The sequence below is a fragment of the Lactuca saligna genome, chromosome 7 (assembly GCF_052625555.1).
Source record: "Lactuca saligna cultivar CGN05327 chromosome 7, ASM5262555v1, whole genome shotgun sequence".
NCBI classification, from domain to species: Eukaryota; Viridiplantae; Streptophyta; class Magnoliopsida; order Asterales; family Asteraceae; genus Lactuca; species Lactuca saligna.
Genome location: NC_136423.1, coordinates 18,086,713 through 18,112,677, shown reverse-complemented (window position 1 = coordinate 18,112,677; position 25,965 = coordinate 18,086,713). Strand labels below are relative to the sequence as shown.

Genomic DNA, 25,965 nt, shown 5'->3' with positions numbered 1-25,965 from the left:
AATGCTTGAATCATCATCAGAAAACACACACGGGTCAACCGGGTCAACTTTGGGTATTTGAGTGAGTTCTTCATTTGTGTTGTCCTCCATCTCTGATTATTGAGTTACTTCACTACTAAATGATGATTTCCCACATGGTTCATCAACTTTGTTCTTGGTTTTATTCTTCGTTGGTGTCTCATTATGATCTTGTGAATACTTGTCCAACAAGACGTTTACTTTGTTGAGCTTTTTCTCGGATATTGGAAGCTCCGTAGCATGTACAAGAATATTAACCTAAACCAAAAAAAATCAATATTTATTGTACTACCCAAAAAGGTGAGATTGGAATTGATGTCAATAAGACAAAAGTTACAATTCTTTATCCCACCCAAAAAAAATAGTGGGATAAAAGATGCAACCTTTTGTCCCACCTAAAAAGATAATAAGACAAAAGTTACATTTTTTTGTCCCATCCAAAAAGGTGGGACCCAATATCAATAGGACAAAAATTCCAATTTTTTGTCTCACCCAAAAAAGGCAATTGTTCTTTTCCCACTCAAAAAGGTAAAGTATGACCAATACAGATGTTAATGGGATAAAAAGATCCAACTTTTTGTCCACCCAAAATGGTTGGACAAAAACAAAACCAAATTTATTATCCCATGCAAAAAGGTAGGACAAGGAATCGCTCTCTATCTCTCATCTATGCAAAAGACTAAAATGTCCTTCTCATCCTCATCAACAAAAAATAACTCATCCCCTTCCCATGTAACAAACACAACACAACCTTGGATACATAGCATATCGTATGCATGATAACACAGCTTTGTTAAAAAATCACCCCCCATAACATCTTCGGGTCTACCATATGAAATATAAACAAACGGACCCAAATCCGTCTTTTGACATAAAAAACTTATATTTTTGACCTTTAACTGACTGATTAAAAGGGAAGACGACAATCAGGGTTTTGATTAAGGAAAATGTGTACATTTCCAGCTCAAGATAACAAATAGGGTGTAATTAAATAAAAGGAATACTCACCAATAAGTTTTTGTAGTTCTAAAACCTTCGAATTATGTTATCGTCCAGGTAGTCCTTTCGATGCTTATTCCATCTTTACAGTCACAAGGTGGACATGCTTCATCATCACGATTGATTCAGACACGTAGGTGATTGATTGGTCGACTGGAGGAGGCAAAAATTGCTCTGGTTATATTGATTGAATATAGAGTATCGGGGTGACCTAATTTGCGGTAAGAATGTATCCTTTATGGTTCCAATGAGGTTCCATTTAAGGAAAGCTTTCACCATATACAATGACATGGTCAAATGGTAGTCCACATGAGCCAAAACACATCAACAGTGACGCGTAAACCGGATACATTTTATTCTAATCCCTAAATTAGTTGTTATTTACTAAGGCTAAGAACCAATTGAGCATACAAAAAATCGTTACCGGTTAAATATGCAAATTAGCCAAACATTGTTAAGCTACATTGCCAAAAACTTATGTTTTATTAACTTGGATTCATTGTGTATCATATCAAAATTAATTTGCACATTTTAATCCAGTGTTTTGAAAACCGGATCGGACCAACCGGTTCAACCGGGAAGCGGCAAGGTTACCAGTTTTTTAAAGGTAAAAAACCGCTTGTAAATCAAACCGGTACAAACTGACGGTTTTCTTAAGAACCAGAAAAAAACGATCTAGTTCAACCGAAAACAATATCGGTTTTTTGAACAAATTTTGCTTACTCACGCCTAAGAAGAAAGCCGACTCAAAGGAACCAACCGATTCAATGAGGCATCAATTTGATGTTCTAAACCGTAGTAATACTCCTTGTTATAAAGTAACAAGGCCTCTCTTTCTTTTCACCCATCCATGTGTGATGTATTTTCATATTCAAAGTTTATACTACTACTTCCTTTACTAGACAATTTGCACACATATTAAATATATTTGGATTATCTATTTTCTACACAACACACACACACACACACACACACACACACACATATATATATATATATATATATATATATGGTTAGGTTCATGTTGAGACGGCTTAATTTTGTGAGACCGTGAGACGCATTTTTTTATTTTTTTTAGTTAATTCAAGTTCCGAAAATAATATTTAAAATTTTTTTTTTTATTTTTCCATTTATTTTGCATTTTAAATTATTTTTAAAATATGTACAGTGTAATATTCTATTTAGAATATTTCACGTATTTTAAAAAAAAAGATTTTTTTTATTTTTTTTAGTTAATTCAAGTTTCGAAAATAATATTTAAAAAAAGAATTTTTAGATTTTTCCATTTATTTTGCATTTTAAAATTATTTTTTAGAATATGTCAGTGTAATATTTTATTTAGAATATTTCACGTATTTTTCAAAAAAAAAAAACGAGATTTTTTTATTTTTTTATTTTTTTAAATTTTTTTTAGTTAGTTCAAGTTCCGAAAATAATATTTAAAAAAAGAATTTTTGGATTTTTCCATTTATTTTGCATTTTAAAATTATTTTTAGATTTGGTCTTACGGTCTCACAAAATTAGAATGATATCAAATGAACTTTAATATATATATATATATATATATATATATATATATATATATATATATATATATATATATAATATTTATTTTTGAAATAACTACGTATATAAATTTGCATATTAAATATACACATATACATATATAAAACACAGCCTCTTCGATATTCGGTTTGACAATCAAACTAATAAGACGGTTTCGATGTCCGGTTCGGTTTTAAAAACTTATTTTAATCAATTTCTAATCCCTGATATTGGGAACATCTTTTGCACGTACAAATATATCTTATTGCGAAAGGAAAAGGTTTCCTCCTAAAAAGCGTATGAAAAAACATCTAACCTAAGATCCCAAATCAAAATCAGCCTTGTCACCCCATTGTTGTAATCGAGTGGAGCTTGATGATGATGCGAAGATTGAATTAAATTCGCGTTCAATGATCAACTGGAGTCGAATTTACGGCAGTATCCGTAGAAAATGATCAACCAGAGTCGTAACAAAAAAACCACTCCATTCTCGCTATGTCAAGGTTCCTTTATTTTAATTGTGTATTCAAATTACTTATTCGTGCTTCCATTTCATTAGGGTTATGTATTATTGAAGAGATTGCTGTTGAAATCTCGAGTCATAAAACATTTAGGGTTTCTACATTAGAACTCCGACATTAAGAACATAAACGTTCTTGTGATGGCATTTTTAACTATGGCAACATCAGTATACACAGCTAAATTTCGTTGTGACTATATTTTGCTTAGCTATTAAGTTAGGGTTTCACTTTATTCCTTTTTGTTATGTAGACTTTAGTTCATGTTCTTGTAAAAATTTTGCATCTAGGTATCCTTAGCTAGAGTATGCAAATACCATCATCGTCTTCTCAGAACAACTTATAAGGTTGTTGAACATGCATCCCTAAAATGATTAATACCACTTCATTAATCACAATCAAATAATGATTTCATTAAATGTAAAATCATCTACGATTCCTTAGCCATAAACAGCTGATTTTACAGTTATCTACCTGTAGTATTCTTTTAGGATTAAACACAAGAAATAACAACTTTCTTTCATTTATTTGTTCATATCATCTTACTTTCACTTCTATAATTGAGTAAACTGTTCAAACTACAATACTATAATCATTTGAAACTAACTTCATTATTCCAACACAGGCTCTTGGGGTTCAGAAACATTAAAAGAATTGTGCAATCAATTCGAACAAACAACTCAAGAATCCAATCAAAAGATGGGAACCACAAATCGGTCGATAAAATCGCTCTATTTTCCTCACAACCCACTTTTCCTTTTAAACAACGTACTTTCTTTTCCCGAAATACCCCTGGTTCATTTCACAATGAGAAACCACTTTCTCCCATACTCAAAATCTCCCGAGCATTTACTTTATCACTAACCCATTCTTATATAGTCATTCCTGGTATAATATTATACAAAAACACAACATTAGCAAAAACCAGAACAAATCTTGAATCTTTTCAACCAAGAAACAACACTCTTTACATAGAAGATGGACACGCCCTTTTAGTTTCATCAATCTTATCAATTTTTGAATGTTTCATATTATTAATCCGCGCATTATATTTAGCAATTTTATTCTCCCCCACCATAACCACAGCTCCATTCGCTGAATACTTTGGTGATTCCTCAAGAAAAAAATGGCTAAAACTTGTTCGTAGGACATTAGAAATAGCAGGTCCCGCTTTTATAAAATGGGGTCAATGGGCTGCAACAAGGCCCGATCTTTTTCCTAGAGACATATGCACAGAACTTTCAAAACTTCACACACAGGCCCCTGAACATTCCTATGCGTACACTAAAAAGACAATTGAAAAAGCTTTCGGGCGTAAAATTCATGAGATATTTGATGATTTTGAAGAGGTTCCGGTAGCTTCCGGTAGCATTGCTCAAATTCATCGGGCGAAATTAAAATTAAAATCATACGGTAAAAAAACGGTGAAGCCGTTAGTGGTGGCTGTAAAGGTTAGGCATCCGGGGGTGGGTGAATCGATTAGGAGAGATTTTGAGATAATTAATGTTGTTGCAAGAATTTCTGGGTTTTTGCCAACTTTGAAATGGTTAAGGTTAGATGAAAGTGTGCAACAGTTTGCTGTTTTTATGATGTCACAAGTGGATCTTGCACGTGAAGCAGCTCATTTGAGTTGATTTATTTACAATTTTAGAAGATTGAAAGATGTTTCGTTTCCAAAGCCTGTTTATCCACTTGTACATCCTGCTGTTTTGGTTGAAACTTTTGAACAAGGTGAAAGTGTTGCATTTTATGTTGATGAGCTTCAAGGACACGAGAGGCTTAAAAGTTCGCTTGCTCATATCGGGACCCACGCACTTCTCAAAATGCTTCTGGTAAGTAAGGGTATATTTGTAATTTTACACAGACCTTTTTTCGTGAATTTTGGTAATTTTACAATTGTGGTGTGTTTTCAGGTGGATAATTTCATACATGCGGACATGCATCCTGGGAATATTCTAGTACGAAACAAATCATCGAGGAAAGGGATATTTAAATCGAAGCCACATGTTGTGTTTCTTGATGTTGGAATGACTGCGGAACTTTCTGGAAGCGATAGAGTGAATTTGTTGGAGTTTTTTAAAGCGGTTGCAAGGCGAGATGGTGACACTGCAGCAAAAAGCATGTTGAGGTTATCAAAGCAGCAGAATTGCCCTAATCCACAGGCATTTATAAAGGTAATATACAATTTTAATTTTTAATTTTTTTTTAATATGAAAGATGAAAGTATGTTGCTATTATAGGAAGTCAAGGAGTCATTTGACTTTTGGGGTACTGAAGAAGGCGACATTGTACACCCGGCTGATTGCATGCATCAATTGTTGGAGCAAGTAAGGCGTCATCGAGTCAATGTTGATGGAAATGTATGCACTGTGATGGTTACAACTTTGGTTCTTGAGGTATATTTATTACCAAATAACCCTTTTATTGTTATGTGAATAGACATGAATACCCTTTTTTTGTGATTGTAGGGTTGGCAAAGGAAGTTGGATCCGGATTATGATGTTATGCATACACTACAAACATTGTTGCTAAAAGAAGATTGGGCAAAGTCACTAACCTATACGATAGAAGGATTAATGGCCCCATAAACTTGATTTAAAGAAAAAAAATTTGAAACATAAAGTGTTCATAGTTGTTCAAACGATATCTTTGATTGGTTTAATCTTTTTTCCAATTGTTGAAATTTTGTAGATGAATCTTTGAGTTTATGAAAGCAAAATACTAGCAATGAATTTTTGAGTTATAAATAAAGATTGTTTCATAGATCAGAGACAGAAACACAAACACATTATGTAACTGAAAGATAAAAATTATCATTTTGAAGCATACAAATGTACAACTGTGCAAACTTATATCACATATAAAGTGTTGAATCAAAACTCTAGAATAACAATGGGGTGGACAAAAATGGCATCCGTGGAGACACTGTTGTGATGGGTTGGCTTATTAATCAAGTGTCTTCTTTGGTTGTGATCAAAGAGACATGTTATCCGTAATAGTAAATTATATTATATCAATAATGATAAAAAATGAATATAAAATTACTATAATCGGGTGGATTTTCTTTTTTAAAATAGAATGTTTGTAATATCTTTTGGCTTTTTTTAGCCATTTTTTAGCTTTATTTCCGGTTCACCATCTTCATCCTGATTCAGAGTCCATGGTCACTTATGTTTGTATAGGAAATCATTATACAAAAAAGTTCTTACCTAGACAAAAGATGAGTATTAGAAAACTTATAACAGTTGTGTCATAGAAGTTTGGTATTTATGTAAGTGTTGCTCAATACAGGAGAGCTAAGATATATGCACCCCAACTAATAGATGGTAATCTAGTTGAACATTATGCAAAGTTGTGGTCATATGCAGAAGTGATTAGGAGATCAAATCCATGTAGCAATGTGAAGCATGATGTAAATCATATGCCATATAGGAAGAACTGTTTTAATAGGTTCTATGATTGCTTTGATGCATTGAAGAAGGGGTGGAAGGAGGGATGCAATAAGATAATAGGTTTAGGTGGTTATTTCCTTAAATGGACATGCAAAGGGGAGTTGTTATGTGTTGTTGGAAGGAATGCAAACAATATGATTTACCCCATTGCATTGGCAATAGTATGTGTGGAGAATATGGAAAATTAGAAGTGCTTTTTAGATCTACTCATTGATAACTTGGAACTTAACTTAGGTTATGGATACAGTGTAATATCACATCAACACAAGGTAATTTACTTGTTTGCAATTACTTACCCTTTCTAGTTGCATCCTTATTCACTATAATTTCCATTTTTAACAGGGTTTGATTAAGGTTGTAAAAGAACTCCTTCCATATGTAGAGCATAGGCAGTATACCAAAACATATTAGCCAAAACTTAAGGAAAATGTAGAGTGGTACCCAATACTAAAGCATATTCTGGAAGACCTCTAAAGCAACTATAGAGGTAGATTTTAAGGCTACCATGATAGAACTTGAAGTGTTAGACGTAAATGTTCATCGGTATCTGATGGACAAAGACCCTAAAACATGGTCAAGAGCCTACTTCGAACCAAAAAGATGTTGTGATGTTGTGGAGAATGGAATGTGAAAATTTTTAATTTTGTGATAGTTGATGCTAGGAAGAAGCCAATTATCACCAAGTTGGAGGAGTTGAGGATGTATATGATGGAGAAGGTGTTCAACATGAAAGCCAAGGGTCAAGGATGGGGAAACCAAATTTGTCCAACAATTAGAGAATTAGTTAATGAGATTAAGAAATCTCAAAGACATTACCAAGTGTTACCTAGTGTATTAAATCAGTTTAAAATAAGAGGAACTAGAGATGTTTATGAGGTAGATCTTGAAAGGAGAACTTGCTTGTACAGGCTATGGCAACTTAATGGAATGGGTTGTGTCCAATCTATTGCAACCATAAGTTATATGAATAGGGATGTAGAATCATATGCGGAAAAAATGTTTAGTAGCATCACTTACATGAAGGCATACAAGTTTAGGTTAGAACATATGAATGGAAGTAAATTGAGGTATGCAAGTGAGTACACCCCACCTTTACCTCTTGTTCGTAGAACTATGTTCGGGAGACCTGCAACTAAAAGGAAAAGGGATGTAACAAAAAACTAGTCAAGTAACAAATCAAAGAAGATTAACCAAACACAAAACAATTGTAAGCAGCAGGTGAGGGTATCTAAGACTGGAAAGAAACAAAAATGTAGTCTTTGTAAGATTGAAGGACATAACAAAAGAGCTTGTACTCTTGCAAGGCCTCCTAAAATCAAGGCCAGAAGAAAAACAAGAAAGGTAAATAAGTAATTATATGCTTAAGTCTTTACAATTTTTTTATTTTCTATTCTTTCATATGGGTCAATCAGGGTGGTGATGAAGCCAATTAATGTGATGAAGTGAATGTGGGTGATCAAGTAATCAATGAGGGTGGAGAAGCAGTCAATGAGGGTTGATAAGCAATCAATGAGGATGGAGACAATGTCAATGTTAGTGAGGTGCATGTGTAATAAGACTATGATGAGGTGGAACTCACTCCTTTGGAGTTTGAAGCATCGAAAATAGAGGCTAGTGAGGTACATGCGCAACAACAGGAAAGACCAATTGCAACCCTTTTGAAGAAAATCATAAGGAACAAATCTGAAAGGATTATCAAGCTGAAGCTAGGCAAGAGAGTTAGTGATGAAGATGCACCTGGGAATTCAATACTTAAAGTTGTTACTCTAGATTAAGTTAAATTGTTGGTTTGTGTGATATGAACTTGGTATGTAGTATGAAATTATGTTTTTTGATGTACTTTAAATGGGATGTGATGTGAAGGGACCCTGATGTGAATTATGGTTGTTTGTATGAAATTATGTTGGTTTATGTGATCTGGAATGTGTATTAAGTAAGTTGGTTGTTATTAAGTTGCATGCATGGCAAGGAGTTGTGTGGTTAAACTACATGGCAAGTACATATATGTCAATATATGGCTAATTTTAAATTGTCACGGATTATGTCGTTATATACCATGTGTGGTCCATATGCCCTTCTTTTTGCACAAAATGTACCTCTACATAGAAATCAATTCACTTTTAAATGGACCAAGTGTGATCCATATGCCCGACAATGTGGTTCCTACAATTCAATATTAAAAGGAGCATATGCATATCATTAAGTACAAAAAGGTATATAACAATTGGGATCTTTCATACCATTCATTGAATTTACAAAAGTTCATATAATATTACCTATCTACTCCCATCCTAATACAATTGTTCCCAAATTTCCAACAACTATATATACCATACATTCCAAATACACACCATGATCAAACAAGCATTCATCTAAAAACCTGACCATATATAACAACTAAGATCTAACCCTGACCATGTACCAATTCATCCAAAAACCACACAACTTTCTACTTCTTGGTTATCTACCCATACACTATCCAAAAAACTGGTTGGAATTATATACCATAAACCATAAATACCTTGTTTGATCAGGCACACTTCACGGACACTTCAACCACATCCCAATAACTGCAATGAACAAAACAAAGATCACACACTTAGCAGTTCCCATGTAAGTCTTCATCATAATGTTTTTCTTCATCAACTCAATCAATTGTCTCTCAAACACTTCCTTCTCTACTTCCATAGCTTGTAGCTTAACTACCTTCTTTTGAGCCTTCGAAACTTCATTGAAGTCTTCCTTTTTGCACAACTCAAACCTCATCTTACAAAGTTGCTCTTTGTAATACCCCTCCTCCATTGTGTCGTCTTTCCATAGAAAAAACGTACATTTTGGACCTTCAGGTAACTAATTAAAAGGGAGGACAGAAATTAGGGTTATGATTAAGGAAAAGGTGTATGTACATTTCCAGCTCAAGATACCAAATAGGATGTAAGTCAACAGAAGGAATACTCACCAAAGAGTTTTTGTAGTTCCAAAACCTTGAAGTTAGGTTATCGTTAGTCTAGGCAGTCCTTTCGACGCTTATTCTATCTTTACAGTCACAAGGTGGACATGCTTCATCATCGCGATGGATTCCGACACGCAGAAGGTTGATCGATCGACTGGAGGAGACAGACATTGAATAGATGGTATCGGGGTGACCTAATTTGGGGTAAGAATGTATCTTTTAAGGTTCCAATAAGGTTCCATTTAAGGAAAGTTTCCATTGTATACAATTACATGGTTAAATGGTAGTCTACATAAACCAAGACACGTCAACAGAGAACCGGATACATTTTCTCTTAATCCCTTAATTAGTTGTTATTTACTAATGTTAAGGACAAATTAAGCACAAAAAAAAAACATTATTGACTAAATATGTAAATCAGTCAAACATTGTTGTGCTAAGGTTGTCAAAAACCCCATGGTATTTATGTGAATATAAAGGTATTGTATCTTGGATTCATTATGTATCATATCAAAATTATTTTGCACATTTTGATATCCCTAATATTGGGAAAATCTTTTACATGTACAAAAATATCTTATTGTCAAAGAAAAAGGCTTCCTCCTAAAAAGGTATGAAAAAACATCTAACCTAAGGTCCAAAATCAAAATCAGCCTTAGAATCCCCCATTGTTGTAATCGAGTGGAGCTTGACGATGATGCAGAACGAAGATTGAATTAAATTCGCGTTCAATGATCAACTGGAGTCGAATTTACGGCAGTATCCGTAGAAAATGATCAACCAGAGTCGTAACAAAAAACCACTCCATTCTCGCTATGTCAAGGTTCCTTTATTTATTTTTTGTATTCAAATTACTTATTCCCTGCTTCCATGTCATTAGGGTTATGTATTATTGAAGAGATTGCTGTTGAAATCTCGAGTCATAAAACATTTAGGGTTTTTACATTAGAGCTCCGACATTAAGAACATAAACGTTCTGTGATGGCATTTTTAACTATGGCAACATCAGTATACAGCTAAATTTCGTTGTGACTATATTTTTCTTAGCTATTAAGCTAGGGTTCATGTTCTTGTAAAAATTTTGCATCTAGGTATCTTAGCTAGAATTGGCAAATACCATCATTGTCTTCTCAGAACAACTTATAACGTTCTTGAACATGCATCCCTAAAATGATTAATACCACTTCATTAATCACAATCAAATAATGATTTCATTAAATGTAAAATCATCTACGTTTCCTTAGCCATAAACAGCTGATTTTAGAGTTATCTACCTACATGCTCTATTCTTTTAGGGTTAAACACAAGAATGATTTCATTAAATGTAAAATCATCTACGTTTCCTTAGCCATAAACAGCTGATTTTAGAGTTATCTACCTACATGCTCTATTCTTTTAGGGTTAAACACAAGAAATAACAACTTTCTTTCATTCATTTGTTCATATCATCCTACTTTCACTTCTATAATTGAGTAAACTGTTCAAACTACAATACTATAATCGTTTGAAACTAACTTCATTATTTCAACACAGGCTCTTGGGGTTCAGAAACATTAAAAGAATTGTGCAATCAATTCGATCAAGCAACTTAAGAATCCAATCAAAAGATGGGAACCACAAATCGGTCGATAAAATCGTTCTATTTTCCTCACAACCCACTTTTCCTTCTAAACAACGTACTTTCTTTTCCCGAAATACCCCTGGTTCATTTCACAATGAGAAACCACTTTCTCCCATACTCAAAATCTCCAGAGCATTTACTTTATCACTAACCCATTCTTATATAGTCATTCCTGGTATAATACTATACAAAAACACAACATTAGCAAAAACCAGAACAAATCTTGAATCTTTTCAACCAAGAAACAACACTCTTTACATAGAAGATGGACATGCCCTTTTAGTTTCATCAATCTTATCAATTTTTGAATGTTTCATATTATTAATCCGCGCATTATATTTAGCAATTTTATTCTCCCCCACCATAACCACAGCTCCATTTGCCGAATACTTCGGTGATTCCTCAAGAAAAAAATGGCTAACACTCGTTCGTAGGACATTAGAAATCGCAGGTCCCGCTTTTATAAAATGGGGTCAATGGGCTGCAACAAGGCCCGATCTTTTTCCTAGAGACATATGCACAGAACTTTCAAAACTTCACACAAAGGCCCCCGAACATTCCTATGCGTACACCAAAAAGACAATTGAAAAAGCTTTCGGGCGTAAAATTCATGAGATATTTGACGATTTTGAAGAGATTCCGGTAGCTTCCGGAAGCATTGCTCAAATTCATCGGGCGAAATTAAAATTAAAATCACACGGTAAAAAAACAGTGAAGCCCTTAGTGGTGGCTGTAAAAGTTAGGCATCCGGGGGTGGGTGAATCGATTAGGAGAGATTTTGAGATAATTAATGTTGTTGCAAGAATTTCTGGGTTTTTGCCAACTTTGAAATGGTTAAGGTTAGATGAAAGTGTGCAACAGTTTGCTGTTTTTATGATGTCACAAGTGGATCTTGCACGTGAAGCTGCTCATTTGAGTCGATTTATTTACAATTTTAGAAGATGGAAAGATGTTTCGTTTCCAAAGCCTGTTTATCCACTTGTACATCCTGCTGTTTTGGTTGAAACTTTTGAACAAGGTGAAAGTGTCGCGTTTTATGTTGATGAGCTTCAAGGACACGAGAGGCTTAAAAGTTCGCTTGCTCATATCGGGACCCACGCACTTCTCAAAATGCTTCTGGTAAGTAAGGGTATATTTGTAATTTTAGACGGACCTTTGATAATCAATTTTGTTGGTAGTTTTTTTAATATTGTGGTGTGTTTTCAGGTGGATAATTTCATACATGCGGACATGCATCCTGGGAATATTCTAGTACGAAACAAATCATCGAGGAAAAGGATATTTAAATCAAAGCCACATGTTGTGTTTCTTGATGTTGGAATGACTGCGGAACTTTCCGGAAGCGATAGAGTGAATTTGTTGGAGTTTTTTAAAGCGGTTGCCAGGCGAGATGGTGACACTGCAGCAAAAAGCATGTTGAGGTTATCAAAACAGCAGAATTGCCCTAATCCGCTAGCATTTATAAAGGCAATATATAATTTTAACTTTTTAATATAATTTTAATTTTTAATTTTTTTAATGTGAAAGATGAAAGTATGTTGCTATTATAGGAAGTAAAAGAGTCGTTTGACTTTTGGGGTACGGAAGAAGGCGACATTGTACACCCGGCTGATTGCATGCATCAGTTGTTGGAGCAAGTAAGGCGTCATCGAGTCAATGTTGATGGAAATGTTTGCACTGTGATGGTTACAACTTTGGTTCTTGAGGTATATTTATTACCAAATAACCCTTTTATTGTTACGTGAATAGACATGAATACCCTTGTTTTTTTTGCGATTGTAGGGTTGGCAAAGGAAGCTGGATCCGGATTATGATGTTATGCATACACTACAAACATTGTTGTTAAAAGAAGATTGGGCAAAGTCACTAACCTACACGATAGAAGGATTAATGGCCCCATAAACTTGATTTAAAGAAAAAGTTTTGGAAACATAAAGTGTTCATAGTTGTTTAAACGATATCTTTGATTGGTTTAATCTTTTTTCCAACTGTTGAAAATTTTGTAGATGAATTTTTGAGTTTATGAAAGCAAAAATACTAGCAATGAATTTTTGAGTTATAAATAAAGATTGTTTCATAGAACAGAGAAAGAAACACAAACACATTGAATGGAACTGAAAAATAAAAAATATCATTAAGAAACATACAAATGTACAACTGTACAAACTTATATCACATCTAAAGTGTTGAATCAGAACTCTAGAGTAACAATGGAGGGGACAAAAATGGCGTCCATGTTGAAGCTGTTGGGTTATTAATCCTGTGTTTTCTTTGGTTGTGATCAAAGAGACATGTTATCTGCAATAGCAAATTATGCTGTATCAATAATGGTATTAACAGAAAAAAAAAAAATGAACATAAAATTATACTGTAATTGGGTAGACTTTTTTTTTTTTTTAAATATAATGTTTGTAATACCTTTTGGCTATTTTTTTTTTTTTGCCATTTTTTAGCTTCATTTCCAGATCACCAGCTTCATCTTCATCCTGATTCAGAGTCCTCAAGAACATCTTCAATTTAAATTTCTTTTCAAGAACAAATTGAAGCCAAAAACCCACTTGCCTTCTTCCAAACTCCATTATTCAAATCAAGAACACCACCTACAACACAAAATTAATTCAAGTTATGATTATCTGATTACTTTCAGGGTCAATATTTAATTACAAACATATACCCTAATTTTATGTATTACTTCCTTAATTAATCCCAATTTGTCAAACACTTAATACCATCAGTAGTGATTATTACAATTGTATGATAATGCAATCTCATACACTACATTTTCTGACAACCAATTATTCAGTAGCACAAAGTTATTGTTAAAAGACACATCCAAACAAATTAGAAAGAAAGCAGCTTTTTGAGGATAAATGCAAAATGACCAAACTATCCCTAATTTCAATTAGAAAGATAGTCTGATTCTGATCCTTGAAGTTGCAATAATCACTTCAAAAAAGCAATCCAAACACCCATTTGGAAACCTATATGAAACTAGAGAACAGAATACATGTTACCATTAATGATTAAACTTTAACAAAGAAGAAGAAAAAAAAGTTTGAACAAATATGGATTAACTTAGCATAAATTTTTTGCATTTATGTGTATTCACATTTAGCAGCAAATATGGATTAACTTAGCATAACAATTCAACCATAAATGCAACAATGATGATTAATGTCCAATTAGCATTTATCTAAGTAATATGCTAGAGTATCCATGCTTTAAATTAATCATATGTTAGCTAAGGTTATGAACTACATTTATTACAATTTACAAATAAAGCAAGTAAAGGTTTATGTATATCCAAAACTAGTTCAAAACTTGATTAGCATATAATACTCACATGTGTTCCATAACAAGTATCCGATGGTTTTGAGGTTCAAAGAAAGAGATTATTCAACTACAATAAACATAAATCTACTTGATTTTTATGTAAAATTGTATGGATAAAAAAAAGTTTTCTTTAAAATATTGTAAAAATTCATAGGATAAAATGCAAGGATAGCAATGTACTTACATAGATTTGTTTATTACAGCATCCAACTTTCATTTCCTCTTATTACAACATTATACTTTGAAAACTCTACCCAATTATAACAATAGAATTTGGGTAGATTTTTCAAAATACAATGTCTTTATAAAGAAATCATTTGCAATTTCTTGCATTTAATCATTTGCAACATTTGACTCGACATGTGATTTTATAAGAGTGACTATTAATCGAAAACACGTTCTACGAATGACAATATTAGGAAACATTTTCAGCCCAAATTCGATATTAACAAGAAATTTTGATAGAGGGAGTATAAATGTGGATACTTTATTATGGAACAAAACAAGTAATCATATTTCATGATACGACTCATGAATAAAAAACATGTAGTATATTAATATAAACATGGGCCCTAAACTACAAAAACCAATCTATATATACACAAAATAAACATAAAGCATTAAATGCAACATTTTTGTTATGATACCATGTTTGTATCATCTGCACAATCCATTGATCTACAGTTGATCATGAACATTGAATATCATCCTCCCGTTTTGATATCTGCAGATTTTGTATTATTGGTTTTAAAAATTGGGATTTCATAAACTAAATTTTGTTAAAGAAAATAACAAGAAATATGTTTTTTGCTACTTACATCACATGGTGAGATTTGATCATATGCCAAGTTCATTAGTAACTCTTGATCTCTACTCCTCTACTTTGTCACTAATTCTGGAATTGAAAAGAAGTCAAAGATTGAGTTAGGAAAAGTCCAGGTGAATATAAACTGAATATATATTTTTTATCGATTTAGTCATTTAACTTAAATTAATGTAAAACAACATATTTATTCTTATTATTATAATCGGTTTCAAAATGTACATCCAAACACCCCTAAAAATGAGATTCTATCTAACACAGGGTTCATGAATCTACTTTAAAATGAATGCATCAACCAATAAAGACAAAAATGTTAATATGCATTAATAACAGATTAACACAAAACTTAAAAATCTAACATACAAATAATACAAAGTAGAATTCATGTTGTTAAGAGACTCTTAACTGGTATTAATGCAGAAAGAATGTCTTAATGTAGGTTTTCCACATTAAGTCCTAATCTTTTTACAAATTTACCCTTTGTTGTTTTTTATTCCTTCCATTTCCTGAACTCTCTCATCATTTTCTCAAATATTTTTTAAACAACATTTAACCAAACAACACTAAAAAGGAAAAAAGAAGAGTCCTTACTTTGCTTGTGATACTTTCCTGATTTCTTCAACTGCAGCATTTACACTATGAATAGTCATTTTCTTGACCTAAAAAACAATTTTAGAATTAGTCACATGTCATTTCAAAAAAAAAAAAAAACTACAAATAAGAACATTAACTATTGAGATATGATAATATAATTATATATACCTCCAGCATTTTTCCTTTTGCTTTGTGATTTACTGGAAGTTGACGGATTTCATCACTCAACTTGATGCCCATGGATGCACTTTCAGGTGAGATGAATTCAAGAACCACATTAACACATGACTGCATCAAGATTCCTTAGGATCAACAAAAAGATTCACACAAGCATATGATAATGGTTGCATGAAACAAAAAACTAAACATATAGTGTTTACATGATTCAACAACTTATCCAAATTGAAATAAGTATAAATGATTAAACACTTAAGTGGATAAATCGATATATAATGGCAAAAGTTCAAGTGCTTTTCTATATTTTAACCTATGACAAACAAAAGAATCATACCTTAATTTTCTTTACTTGATAGGGGCATCCAGCTGGAATGATGACAGCTTCACCAATACGTTGTTCAAATGTCCATGGTTCCACATCTGTTTAAATTGTATTAGTAAAAACACAATGAAGGAAATAGAATTTAACCCTGTTTTATAAATGTTTTAGAAACTATAAGTTACAAGAAGGTGTGAGGATAAAACTTACCGAATTCTTCCTTGAGATACTTCTTATGAAAAGCATCCAAGTAGAAGCTCTCATCAAGAATCGGATGAACAACCTATATGGAAGAGAAAGTTTATGAGTGCAAATTTGTAAAAAGTTAGGACTTGATGGGAAAATTGAAAAGTCACTTTTATGTAAGTTTCTCTATTAAGTCATTCTTTATGCATTAAGTCAAAATGTAGCAAAGAAAAAGGATACCTTTTTAGGTGAGCAAGAGGATGTGTTAAGCTCTTTGGAATACTTTCTAAGAAACTCAACAAGCTTTGAAACATCTTGTCTACGAAAAACATCCCATTGGGCCCCACGAGTGTCAACAATTTCCTCTTTGCTACCCCTTGGACTTCCAAACTCTTCTTCAAACATATCTTCATCATCCGAATCACCAATGCTTGAATCATCATCAGAAAACACACATGGGTCAACCGGGTCAACTTTGGGTATTTGAGTGAGTTCTTCATTTGTGTTGTCCTCCATCTCTGATTGTTGAGTTACTTCACTACTAAATGATGATTTCCCACATGGTTCATCAACTTTGTTCTTGGTTTTATTCTTCTTTGGTGTCTCATTATGATCTTGTGAATACTTGTCCAACAAGACCTTTACTTTATTGAGCTTTTTCTCAGATATTGGAAGTTCCGTAGCATGCACAAGAATATTAACCTAAACCAAAAAAAAAAATTATAATTCAATATTTATTGTACTACCCAAAAAGGTGGGATTAGAACTCTTGTCAATGGCACAAAAGTTACAATTCTTTATCCCACCCAAAACAAGTGGTGGGACAAAAGCTGAAACCTTTTGTCCCACCCAAAAAGATAATAAGACAAAAGTTGCATTTTTTTTGTCCCACCCAAAAAGGTGGGACCCAATATCAATGGGACAAAAGTTACAACTTTTTGTCTCACCCAGAAAAGGTAATTGTTCTTTTCCCACTCAAAAAGGTAAAATGGGACCAATACCGATGTCAATGGAACAAAAAAAACCAACTTTTTGTCCACCCAAAACCAGATTTCTTGTCCCATGCAAAAAGGTGGGACAAGGAATCGCTCTCTATCTCTCATCTATGTAAAAGACTAAAATGCCCTTCTCATCCTCATCAATAAAAAATAACCCATCCCTTTCCCATGTAACAAACACAACACAACGTTAGATACATACCATATCATATGCATGATAACATAACTTCGTTAAAAAATCACCCCCCATAACATCTTCGGGTCTACCATATGAAATATAAACAAACGGACCCAAATCCGTCTTTTGACTTTCTGGTGGCATATTTGCTGCCAAATTTAGTACCCCTGCCACTGGATTAATATACTCTTGAAGTGGCAAAGCATGCATTATAGAAGTAAAATGACTAGGGAAATGTTCTTGAAAGAATCCTGAAGATAACCAAACTTTAAATTTCAACTTCTCATGCCACACATTCGCGTGTGTTTTCCCACCCATGAAAATCTGCTGCCTACCGAGTTCCACCTCACACCAATCTGAACAAATTTTCAACTTCGATTCTTTTGCATTTCTTGATTTTGCACTTCTTTCAAGATACATACAAAACATAAAAACCGGATCCCAATTCAACTCCAAATCATTCTTGATGACATCTTTAACAATAATCGGTTGACCTTTGACCCAATGCTTCGTGAAATGTTCAAGATTTTTGTCCTCCAAATCTTGATCTTGAGTGATCGAGAAATACAAACACTTGTTTTCAATCAAGATTTCACCCTTTTCCCCATTTTTGTCATTTTCATCACATAGTGTACAACTTGAAGCATCAAGATTGAAACTTTTTGTGAAATTTGAGTTGGAAGCTATTTCTTTTGCAGATGCTTCAAGATCTTTAGTCCAATTGAACGGGTGATGAGAGAATAAAGTGAGTATATTGTCCCCACAACCACCTAAATTCTTTGGTGGACAATTTATACTTCCATCTTCATTAGTTTTCCAATTCCATAGAATTGTGCATAAAGATCTTCGTTTATCTGCTGTTGTGTTTTTAAGATCTCTAAGTCCACCATGTAAGTGTCCCTCACGAAATTCTTGACAACAAGGTAAACAAAGAATATAAGAGCATTTTCCACAGCTTCTGTGAACATCCACAATGCAAGCTTTGCAAAAACCACTGCAAAAAACAACAAGGTATAATGATTTTAAACTGAAGTTTTGGGTTATCATTGATTGATAAAGGGTAAAACTGGAAAATTCAGCCAAAAAGAATACAGGTCGAATGGTTTAAAAGTTACTTAAAATATACACAAGTACGGATTACAAATGAGGAAAGGGGTAATTTGGCTAGAAGCTTTACCAAAAAAAGACAATTTTGCAACTAATTTGGAACACATTTTGGAAAATTATTCCACTTTTTTTTGGGAAAAAAGGAGTATTTAGATTTTAGAAACATACCAACACCGTTGTTTTGGGGAGCCTATAGCATTCTGTATTTGTAGCTCACTTTGGTCTTCTCCTAAAATTTTCAGAAGAAATGATAAGTGTGATTCTCATTTTTTTATCACTAAATGTAAAAATTAACAAGATTGAGGATACTCTACCTTTAATTTTAGCTTCAATATCCAACTCAATAATCTTTTCTTGATTTATTTGTTCAAGCAATGGAAGGAGCAAATGGATCATGTAAAGATGTTGTTGACCTTTGTCAAACTTCCCTTCACCACTATAAACAACAAGATCCTGAACTTTACTTTTCACTTCTTTTGATTTTCCCCTTATACAGAGTTTGCAATTGCAAGTTCCATGGCAAACAGGGCATTGTTTCTTGACATCTGCCTTATCAAGAAGCCTGAAACCATTTCAAGATCCAAATTAGATTTCTATTTTTATTTTATTTTAAGAAAAATTATGCACCCCGAAGAAAAAATATATATATATATGGGCTTGAATCAGAGGCTTTTATCAAGAACTTTAATGAGACAACGCTTTATCCATAGAGCACTTAATGAGGAGAAAATGGAGATATGGTCTAAGAATAATTAGCACCATTGCTTTTATGAATTACAAAATCATGATATATTTATTAAACAAAAGGATGATGTGTATGCATTAAAAGGTATTAATAACTAAAACAAACCTCTGACGAATGCAATCTTCACAAAAGAATTGTTTTTTGCAAGTCAAACATTTGACAAGAACACGATAGCTACACATCCTACACCAATGGCACTTCTTTGTAGCGGCTTTTACATTAGCTTTTATACTTGGTAAAATCTAGAGATGAAAAGAAAAACAGTAAAAATATGTAGCGAAGTTATGACTATTTCAGAAGGAATGGATCAAATTAGGTTAAAAAAACAACCTGCATTGTGGCGATAGGTACTCTATCAATGTTTTTTGACCTAAAAAACCTAGTAGGCATGGAACTGGAGGGAGAAACCCCAATTTTGCCATTCAAAAGTGCTGCATTGTTGACTGTGATGGGTGTTGTTGATGGTGAAGATTGTGAGATTTCCAATCTTCCGTACTTTAATTCTTTCACGATATCTTCTTTCACTATATCCTCTTTTTGTGGTTGCTTCCCTTTCTTCTTCTCAATTTGTCTATTGAGACACCCTCTAATCAAATCCAATTGCAAATCACCCTTCTTCAAATTCATCTTTCTTAGAGCATCGTCAAGATCTTCGGAAATATCCATGGATGATTTCGATTTTGCCTCTTTTTGGTTTCTTTTACGCAGTTTCCGATGCAGATTTGAGCTACCCACGACTCCTTTTTGTCTGGTTTCATGACTCTCACCTGTGTTTCCTTCATCAAGGAGCTTTCTTTTACCCCTTTTTCTGGGTAAATTGGAAGAATCCACATTCCCATTAGCCCTAATTTCACTCTTCTCAGTAGGGTTTTTTTCTTCGGATTTTCGGTTGGTTTTTTGTCTCTCCAGCTTTAAATTCTCAGGAACCGGCTCCTTATGTTGACGGTGACGACCTTGAAGAAAATGCGTCTCGCAGAGAGTCCTCCCATCCATCACCGGCCGCCCGCACCGCCATTTCCTGCCGTCGCTTCTTTTACACCTCTGCTCGTCTGGCAAAGAATCGCCACCACCGCCATTTTCTTTCATTTTTTTACACTCTTCTTTGAGGGTTTTCCTAAAACGAAAGAAAAATCACAATTTTGTCAAGAAAATGGAGGAAAAAACGATTTTGTGTGAAGAATTATGTGGGTTTTGAGGGAAACGGGGCAAGGGTTTTGGGGGAAAGGGAAAGAAACAGTAGAGGGGGAAAGGGGAAAAAAGTTCCGCTTGTGATCTTGGTTTTCGATATGTGCATTAGACGGTGAAACCTGACTAAATGACCAAGGGGTATCTTGGATTTTGAATTGTCTCGTGGATTCTGTGCATATACTATATACTTCATCTAGAAATCATAATTCTATCTTTACAAATTGATTTGATGTAACCATAGTGTGGACATAGAAAACAAATCGCAGTAATCTAATGTTCGGATGATTATATGTTTTTTTTCTAAGTAAGATTTGGAGGAGTGGAATCGGTAACTATCATGATATATGCTCGGCTCACATTGTCCCATCATGGTGACATGCCGTTAACATAGAGGTAGGGATAATATTTAAAACCGAAAAATCAGAGCAGAACCATAACCGTTAGAACTAGGGATGAGCATCGGAACCGGGTACCTGTTTTTTGAACCGGAACCGCCTCGGAACTGCCGGTTCTGAAACTGGAACTGTCTTAAGCGGTTTCGGTTCCGGTTCCTAAAGTTATGGAACCGTCTTAAGCGGTTCCGGTTCCAATTCTCATTTTTTCGGAATCGCTACCCGATGGGTACCCGCCGAAACCAATTTGTGTGTGTGTGTGTGTGTATATATATATATATATATATATATATATATATATATATATTAGTATTTCATATAAATATGTGTGTGTTACTTAGACCGATTTAGAATATATTGGTCTGATTTTGTCCCTCATTGGTCCGAATTGATTCGATTTGGATCGAACTAAGTTGCGGTTTTATCGACATAAGTTAACAAAGTTAAAGTAACCGGGTTACCCGATTCCGGAACTGGTTCCAAAAATTTAAAAACCGCCTACAGCGGTTCCGATTCCGGTTCTAACTTTCTAGGAATCGCCAGTTCTGGTTCTCACCAATTGAGGCGGGTACCTGCCTATGCTCATCCCTAGTTAGAACCGAAATATATAGAATATGCCCGGGTTCCGAGTTTAAAAAATGGGTTTATCCGGGTTCCGGGTAATTCGGGTTTGGGTCTGTCGGGTCCGGGTACACTGGGTTTAAGCACCAGAACCGGTGTTAGGAACCGGAACCGGTTTTTGTGAAAAAATTAAAATATGTATATCTCGTTTGTTTGAAGTCGGATTGACATTGGTTTTTTTCCAACTTGTAATTTAGAGTTTGTAGATGAGTTTAAACTATTATTTTGTCATTTTAGTTCAATATTCAATGACTTACAGTCCCCGAAGTTGGGATATCAAAGCTGAAAGTTTTTAGTTTTTCAGCTCTTATTGTATTCTGTGAATACGTTAAAACATACATATCTAATCATTTTGAAGTTCGATTGACATGCGGTTTGTTCGAACTTGAAGTTTAGAGTTTGTAGATAATTTTAGACTATACTTTTCTCATTTTTGGTTTGATATTTAATGACTTACAGTCCCCCTAAGTTGGGGTATCAAAGTTGAAATTTTTTAGTTATTCAACTCTTTTTGTATTTTGTGAAAACGTTAAAACATACAAATCTAATCCATTTGTAACATCCTTTTTCAGATCGTTTTGTGATTTAAGGCTCGTAGGCCGAAATTCGGGTATGATAAGGTTTTGAGGCTTTAAAGGAGAAAGGTTCAGGCCCTTTTCGGATATGGGTAAGGTAGGTTGTGTGATAAAAGAGTTTGGGTTGTGCTTTAGAGCCCAAGGGTATTGGTAAAGGCATTGGCTCGGTCTTTTAAGGTATTTGGGTTTTGTTCGGGAAGTTTTAAGGCTATAGTGTGTCATTAGAAGCATATCGCTTCTCGCCACCTTTTGTGGATATAAAGTTCGTTGGAAACAGGCTTATAACGAAGGATTTATGATAGTTTGAAGCTTTGGAAATACGGGCCCTTAGTGGAATAAGTTAGCATATTAATCCCATGTATCGAGCTACGGGATGTGCGGGTGGACCAGGTACGCCCAACGTACCTAATGGTACGCCCTACGTAATGTTCAGTGTGCCAAACCTTATTTTTAGGGCTTTGTGCACTATATAAATATCATTATAACCTCAAGACCCCCTCAATTATCAGATAACCTAACTATCTTGTTTTTGTTATCTACTTACATGTTTAAGGCACCTATTTTTCTATTATTATATGTAAGAACCCTATATTCACACGTAATGATGGGATACAAATATTGTTTTGTTTATCATTGCACTTGTATTATATATACAGTTTATCTGTTATCCATGAAAATAGTACTCCCAGCATGTTCCGCTTCAGTCGGGGGTGTGACAGCAAGAGACTAGCAAGAAAAAAGTGTAGTTGCATATAAAAAGCAGAAACCAGATCAATGCGTTAATTTTCCCATCTCAAACTATTCCTTTTTGCTCTATGCTTAATCCAATTAAACGATGCCAACTGAATATCATTTGTTATCTTTAGAGGATTATAAAAATTTTGCTTGAACATCCTTGCATTTCTTTATTTACAAATCACCCAGAGCACTATATAACATAAGACACCAAGAATATTCACTTTATCGCCACGATTAGGAGATGAAGCAAGCAAGACCATCAAACCAGATAATGACATTGGAGGGATGGTTGTTAGCTTACTCCAAGATAATCAGAAAACTGTTACTAGATGCATTGATTTTACATCTTCTGAGGCTTGTATCGAGCAATTGATAAGCTTAATGTTGTCAATTTAATCACATTAATTATCGACTTGTTGGCATTATCCTCACGAATTGCCCAGAGTACGTCAATGTCAATCATTCTTAATTTGTGCATCATAACCCTTATACTAATGCCTTCGGATGACTAGGTAAGGAACATGGGTAGAAGAATTTAAAAAAATAAATGAGTGTAAGTATCGAGATTGAAGAAGATGGCAACCCATCAACCCTCAGCCCTCTTACAATTGGATATATAAGCAGTCTAAATGCATATAAAGTTGATGGATACCTAGTGGCTGTCGAATTAACTTTTGCATCAAAATCAATGGCATAATGGGGGTTAAAGTGTAACTTTCGGACTAGTTATGAATAGGTTTTTGGATTTATGAATAGATTTTTGGATGCTAGGGGCTGATTAGTGATTTTTGGAATTGTGTTGAAAGGATTTATGGAGTCAGGGATGATATGGTGAATTTCGGACTCGGATTGCAAAGAAAGTGTAAGGGAAGGACTGAAAGTGTAAACATGGCTTAAGTTTAAAATTGGACGGGGCCTAAACCCGTCACCTCCCATTCTCATTCAAACCCTAACCCTACTTCACTGCTCTCAACCGTCACCCTTGTTTACCCAATCTCCATCCGCCGCCACCTCCATTGTTGAAATCGGAACCACCAAGCCAAGCCTCGTCGCTGCGGAAGCTGACGAGAATCGTGAGACAACGTCGCGTTAGTCGAAGACCAGAGGAGCAAAGTTGTGTCCGTTGCTGGTCCGGTTAGAGGTCGAACACCTCTCCCTTCTCCATTCCTTTTTGTTGTTGTTTCGTCACTGCCGATACCGGGATTGGTTGCGCCACCGCTGTTGTTTCCATTGCCAACGAAGATGGAAACCGTGAGATGACGTTGTTGTTGTAGGCAAGACCGGTGGCTATCGCTGCTAGTGATCTTGGTTATAGGTTGCGAAATCCTTTCCTTCTTCATCTCTCTTCTGTTGTTGCATCATCGTTGTCGATCCGACGGCTGTTTTGCTGCCACCATCTTGTTCGACCGCCACATGCCACCGCGAGGGTGGTTGAGATTGGGTGTGTATTTCGGTGATTTGAGGCTCGTGTTTCATGTTTTGTGTGTGTAATGTAGTGTGTGAGCGTATTTTATTTGTATGATGTTGTATGGACCTTGCTTGGCCAGAAAATCAAAGAAAAACCACCACCACCACCGTGAGGTGGTGGCTGCCACCTTCTGTCGCCGGCGGCCACCGTTTTTGGTGGTTGTATTGGGCTTTTTCTTATTCTTTTTTCGTGCTAGTATGTGTGTGTTGTTGTAGGAAATTTTATGTGTGTTGGATTGTTGGAATTATTACTCAAACCATCGCGCCGTGTGCGGGTGGTTGCCACCTCCGGCCGCCATGGACCGCCACCGACCTCCACTACCTGAGGTGGCAGTGGGTGGTGCCTAATTTATTAATTATATATTTATTAAATTAGATAATCATTTAACTTTAGGAGTTGGAAACCTTAATTAGGGTTTAGAAAACCCTAATATCAAGAAACTGTAATTTTGGAGTTGGTCGGGACCCGCGTTAAAACTATTGATTAAATCTAAAATAATTGTAACACCGTAAATTTCAAGACAAATTTTTCATTTAAAATAATAATTTTATTCTTATAAACACTTGTTTAAAATCTCATTCATAGTCGATTTAAAAAACATGACTCCATTTTCACTTGCATAGAAAACCAGGATCCTCCAAAATATGACTCTTTCTCTGGTGTGTACAATCAAGCCGGTGCCGTCCCGTGATACTGAAAGAAACCTGAAAAAAACATCACACAAAACATTGTAAGCACGAAGCTTAGTGAGTTCCCCAAAATACCACACATAACACATATTAGCCACTCGAGGCTATAACTCTATGGGTCTGTGCACCCAAACTCTGTGAACCCTCAGGCTCTAACTCTGGGAACCTTCCGGTTCCAACTCTATAAACATGCACAGCATAAATCACATAGAAATAATGCAGTACAACACATCACGTACATATAGCATACAAATACTCTGAACACATAACTCTGGTTACCTACTCAAGGTAAAGTATAGTGAGAAGACTCACCTGGCAAGCAGAAAGCAGATATCCCCACACTGGAATCTCAAACTCGCCACCGCCTAACACGTAAAGCAAATATTCTCATGAATATAACTCTCGAGACTAGAATAAATCCTCTCATAACACCCTATCATGGGTAAAAGACTAGTTTACCTCTCTCTTGGCCCAAAGGCCACATCGCTGACCAAACCCTAAAAGTCAACGACCAACCCTTGGTCGAAATCAAAGTCCTCAGTCTAAGTCAACCCCTGACTGACCCTACTCGTCGAGTCAACTCTGTGACTCGTCGAGTTCCCATAATCAGAACTTCATTCAATCTGCGACCTAACTCGCCGAGTCACCCCAAGACTCGCCGAGTCCAACAACTCTGAGTCCACTCGCACTCGACTCACCGAGTCATCCCTCAACTCACCGATTCTCGA

At 34.8% G+C, this 25,965-nt stretch overlaps 3 protein-coding genes across 3 annotated transcripts; 2 read left to right on the top strand and 1 right to left on the bottom strand.

Annotated features, from left to right (window-relative positions):
* Positions 1–2,783: 2,783 nt before the first annotated feature.
* On the top strand, positions 2,784–5,812 carry LOC145005036 (uncharacterized). The gene is made up of 5 exons (XM_078964082.1): positions 2,784–3,065; positions 3,706–4,912; positions 4,994–5,254; positions 5,321–5,476; positions 5,549–5,812. The coding sequence occupies exons 1-2, from the start codon at positions 3,058–3,060 to the stop codon at positions 4,712–4,714; spliced, it is 1,017 nt and encodes a 338-aa protein (XP_078820208.1). The 5' UTR covers positions 2,784–3,057; the 3' UTR covers positions 4,715–4,912; positions 4,994–5,254; positions 5,321–5,476; positions 5,549–5,812.
* Positions 5,813–10,026: 4,214 nt separating this feature from the next.
* On the top strand, positions 10,027–13,154 carry LOC145005136 (uncharacterized). Its single transcript, XM_078964188.1, has 5 exons — positions 10,027–10,308; positions 11,019–12,225; positions 12,313–12,573; positions 12,657–12,812; positions 12,889–13,154. Exons 1-5 carry the CDS (start codon positions 10,301–10,303, stop codon positions 13,006–13,008), a joined length of 1,752 nt encoding a protein of 583 aa, XP_078820314.1. The 5' UTR covers positions 10,027–10,300; the 3' UTR covers positions 13,009–13,154.
* Positions 13,155–13,215: 61 nt separating this feature from the next.
* On the bottom strand, positions 13,216–20,886 carry B160 (protein). The gene is made up of 14 exons (XM_078964187.1): positions 19,897–20,886; positions 19,672–19,808; positions 19,136–19,383; positions 18,990–19,050; positions 17,739–18,708; positions 16,779–17,240; positions 16,563–16,635; positions 16,368–16,453; positions 16,025–16,144; positions 15,854–15,921; positions 15,258–15,334; positions 15,087–15,163; positions 13,525–13,706; positions 13,216–13,404 (listed from the first exon to the last, which is right to left on the bottom strand). The coding sequence occupies exons 1-11, from the start codon at positions 20,650–20,652 to the stop codon at positions 15,310–15,312; spliced, it is 3,006 nt and encodes a 1,001-aa protein (XP_078820313.1). The 5' UTR covers positions 20,653–20,886; the 3' UTR covers positions 13,216–13,404; positions 13,525–13,706; positions 15,087–15,163; positions 15,258–15,309.
* Positions 20,887–25,965: the final 5,079 nt, after the last annotated feature.

Coding starts and splice junctions, on each gene's coding strand:
- B160 (XM_078964187.1), bottom strand. CDS start 20,652: ATGAAAGAAAATGGCGGTGGTGGCGATTCTTTGCCAGACGAGCAGAGG. Junction 17,241..17,738: donor GTTATCATGCATATGATATG/GTATGTATCTAA, acceptor TTTTTGGTTTAG/GTTAATATTCTTGTGCATGC. Junction 16,636..16,778: donor CCTCTTGCTCACCTAAAAAG/GTATCCTTTTTC, acceptor TCTTCCATATAG/GTTGTTCATCCGATTCTTGA.
- LOC145005136 (XM_078964188.1), top strand. Junction 12,226..12,312: donor CACTTCTCAAAATGCTTCTG/GTAAGTAAGGGT, acceptor GTGTGTTTTCAG/GTGGATAATTTCATACATGC. Junction 12,813..12,888: donor TTACAACTTTGGTTCTTGAG/GTATATTTATTA, acceptor TTGCGATTGTAG/GGTTGGCAAAGGAAGCTGGA.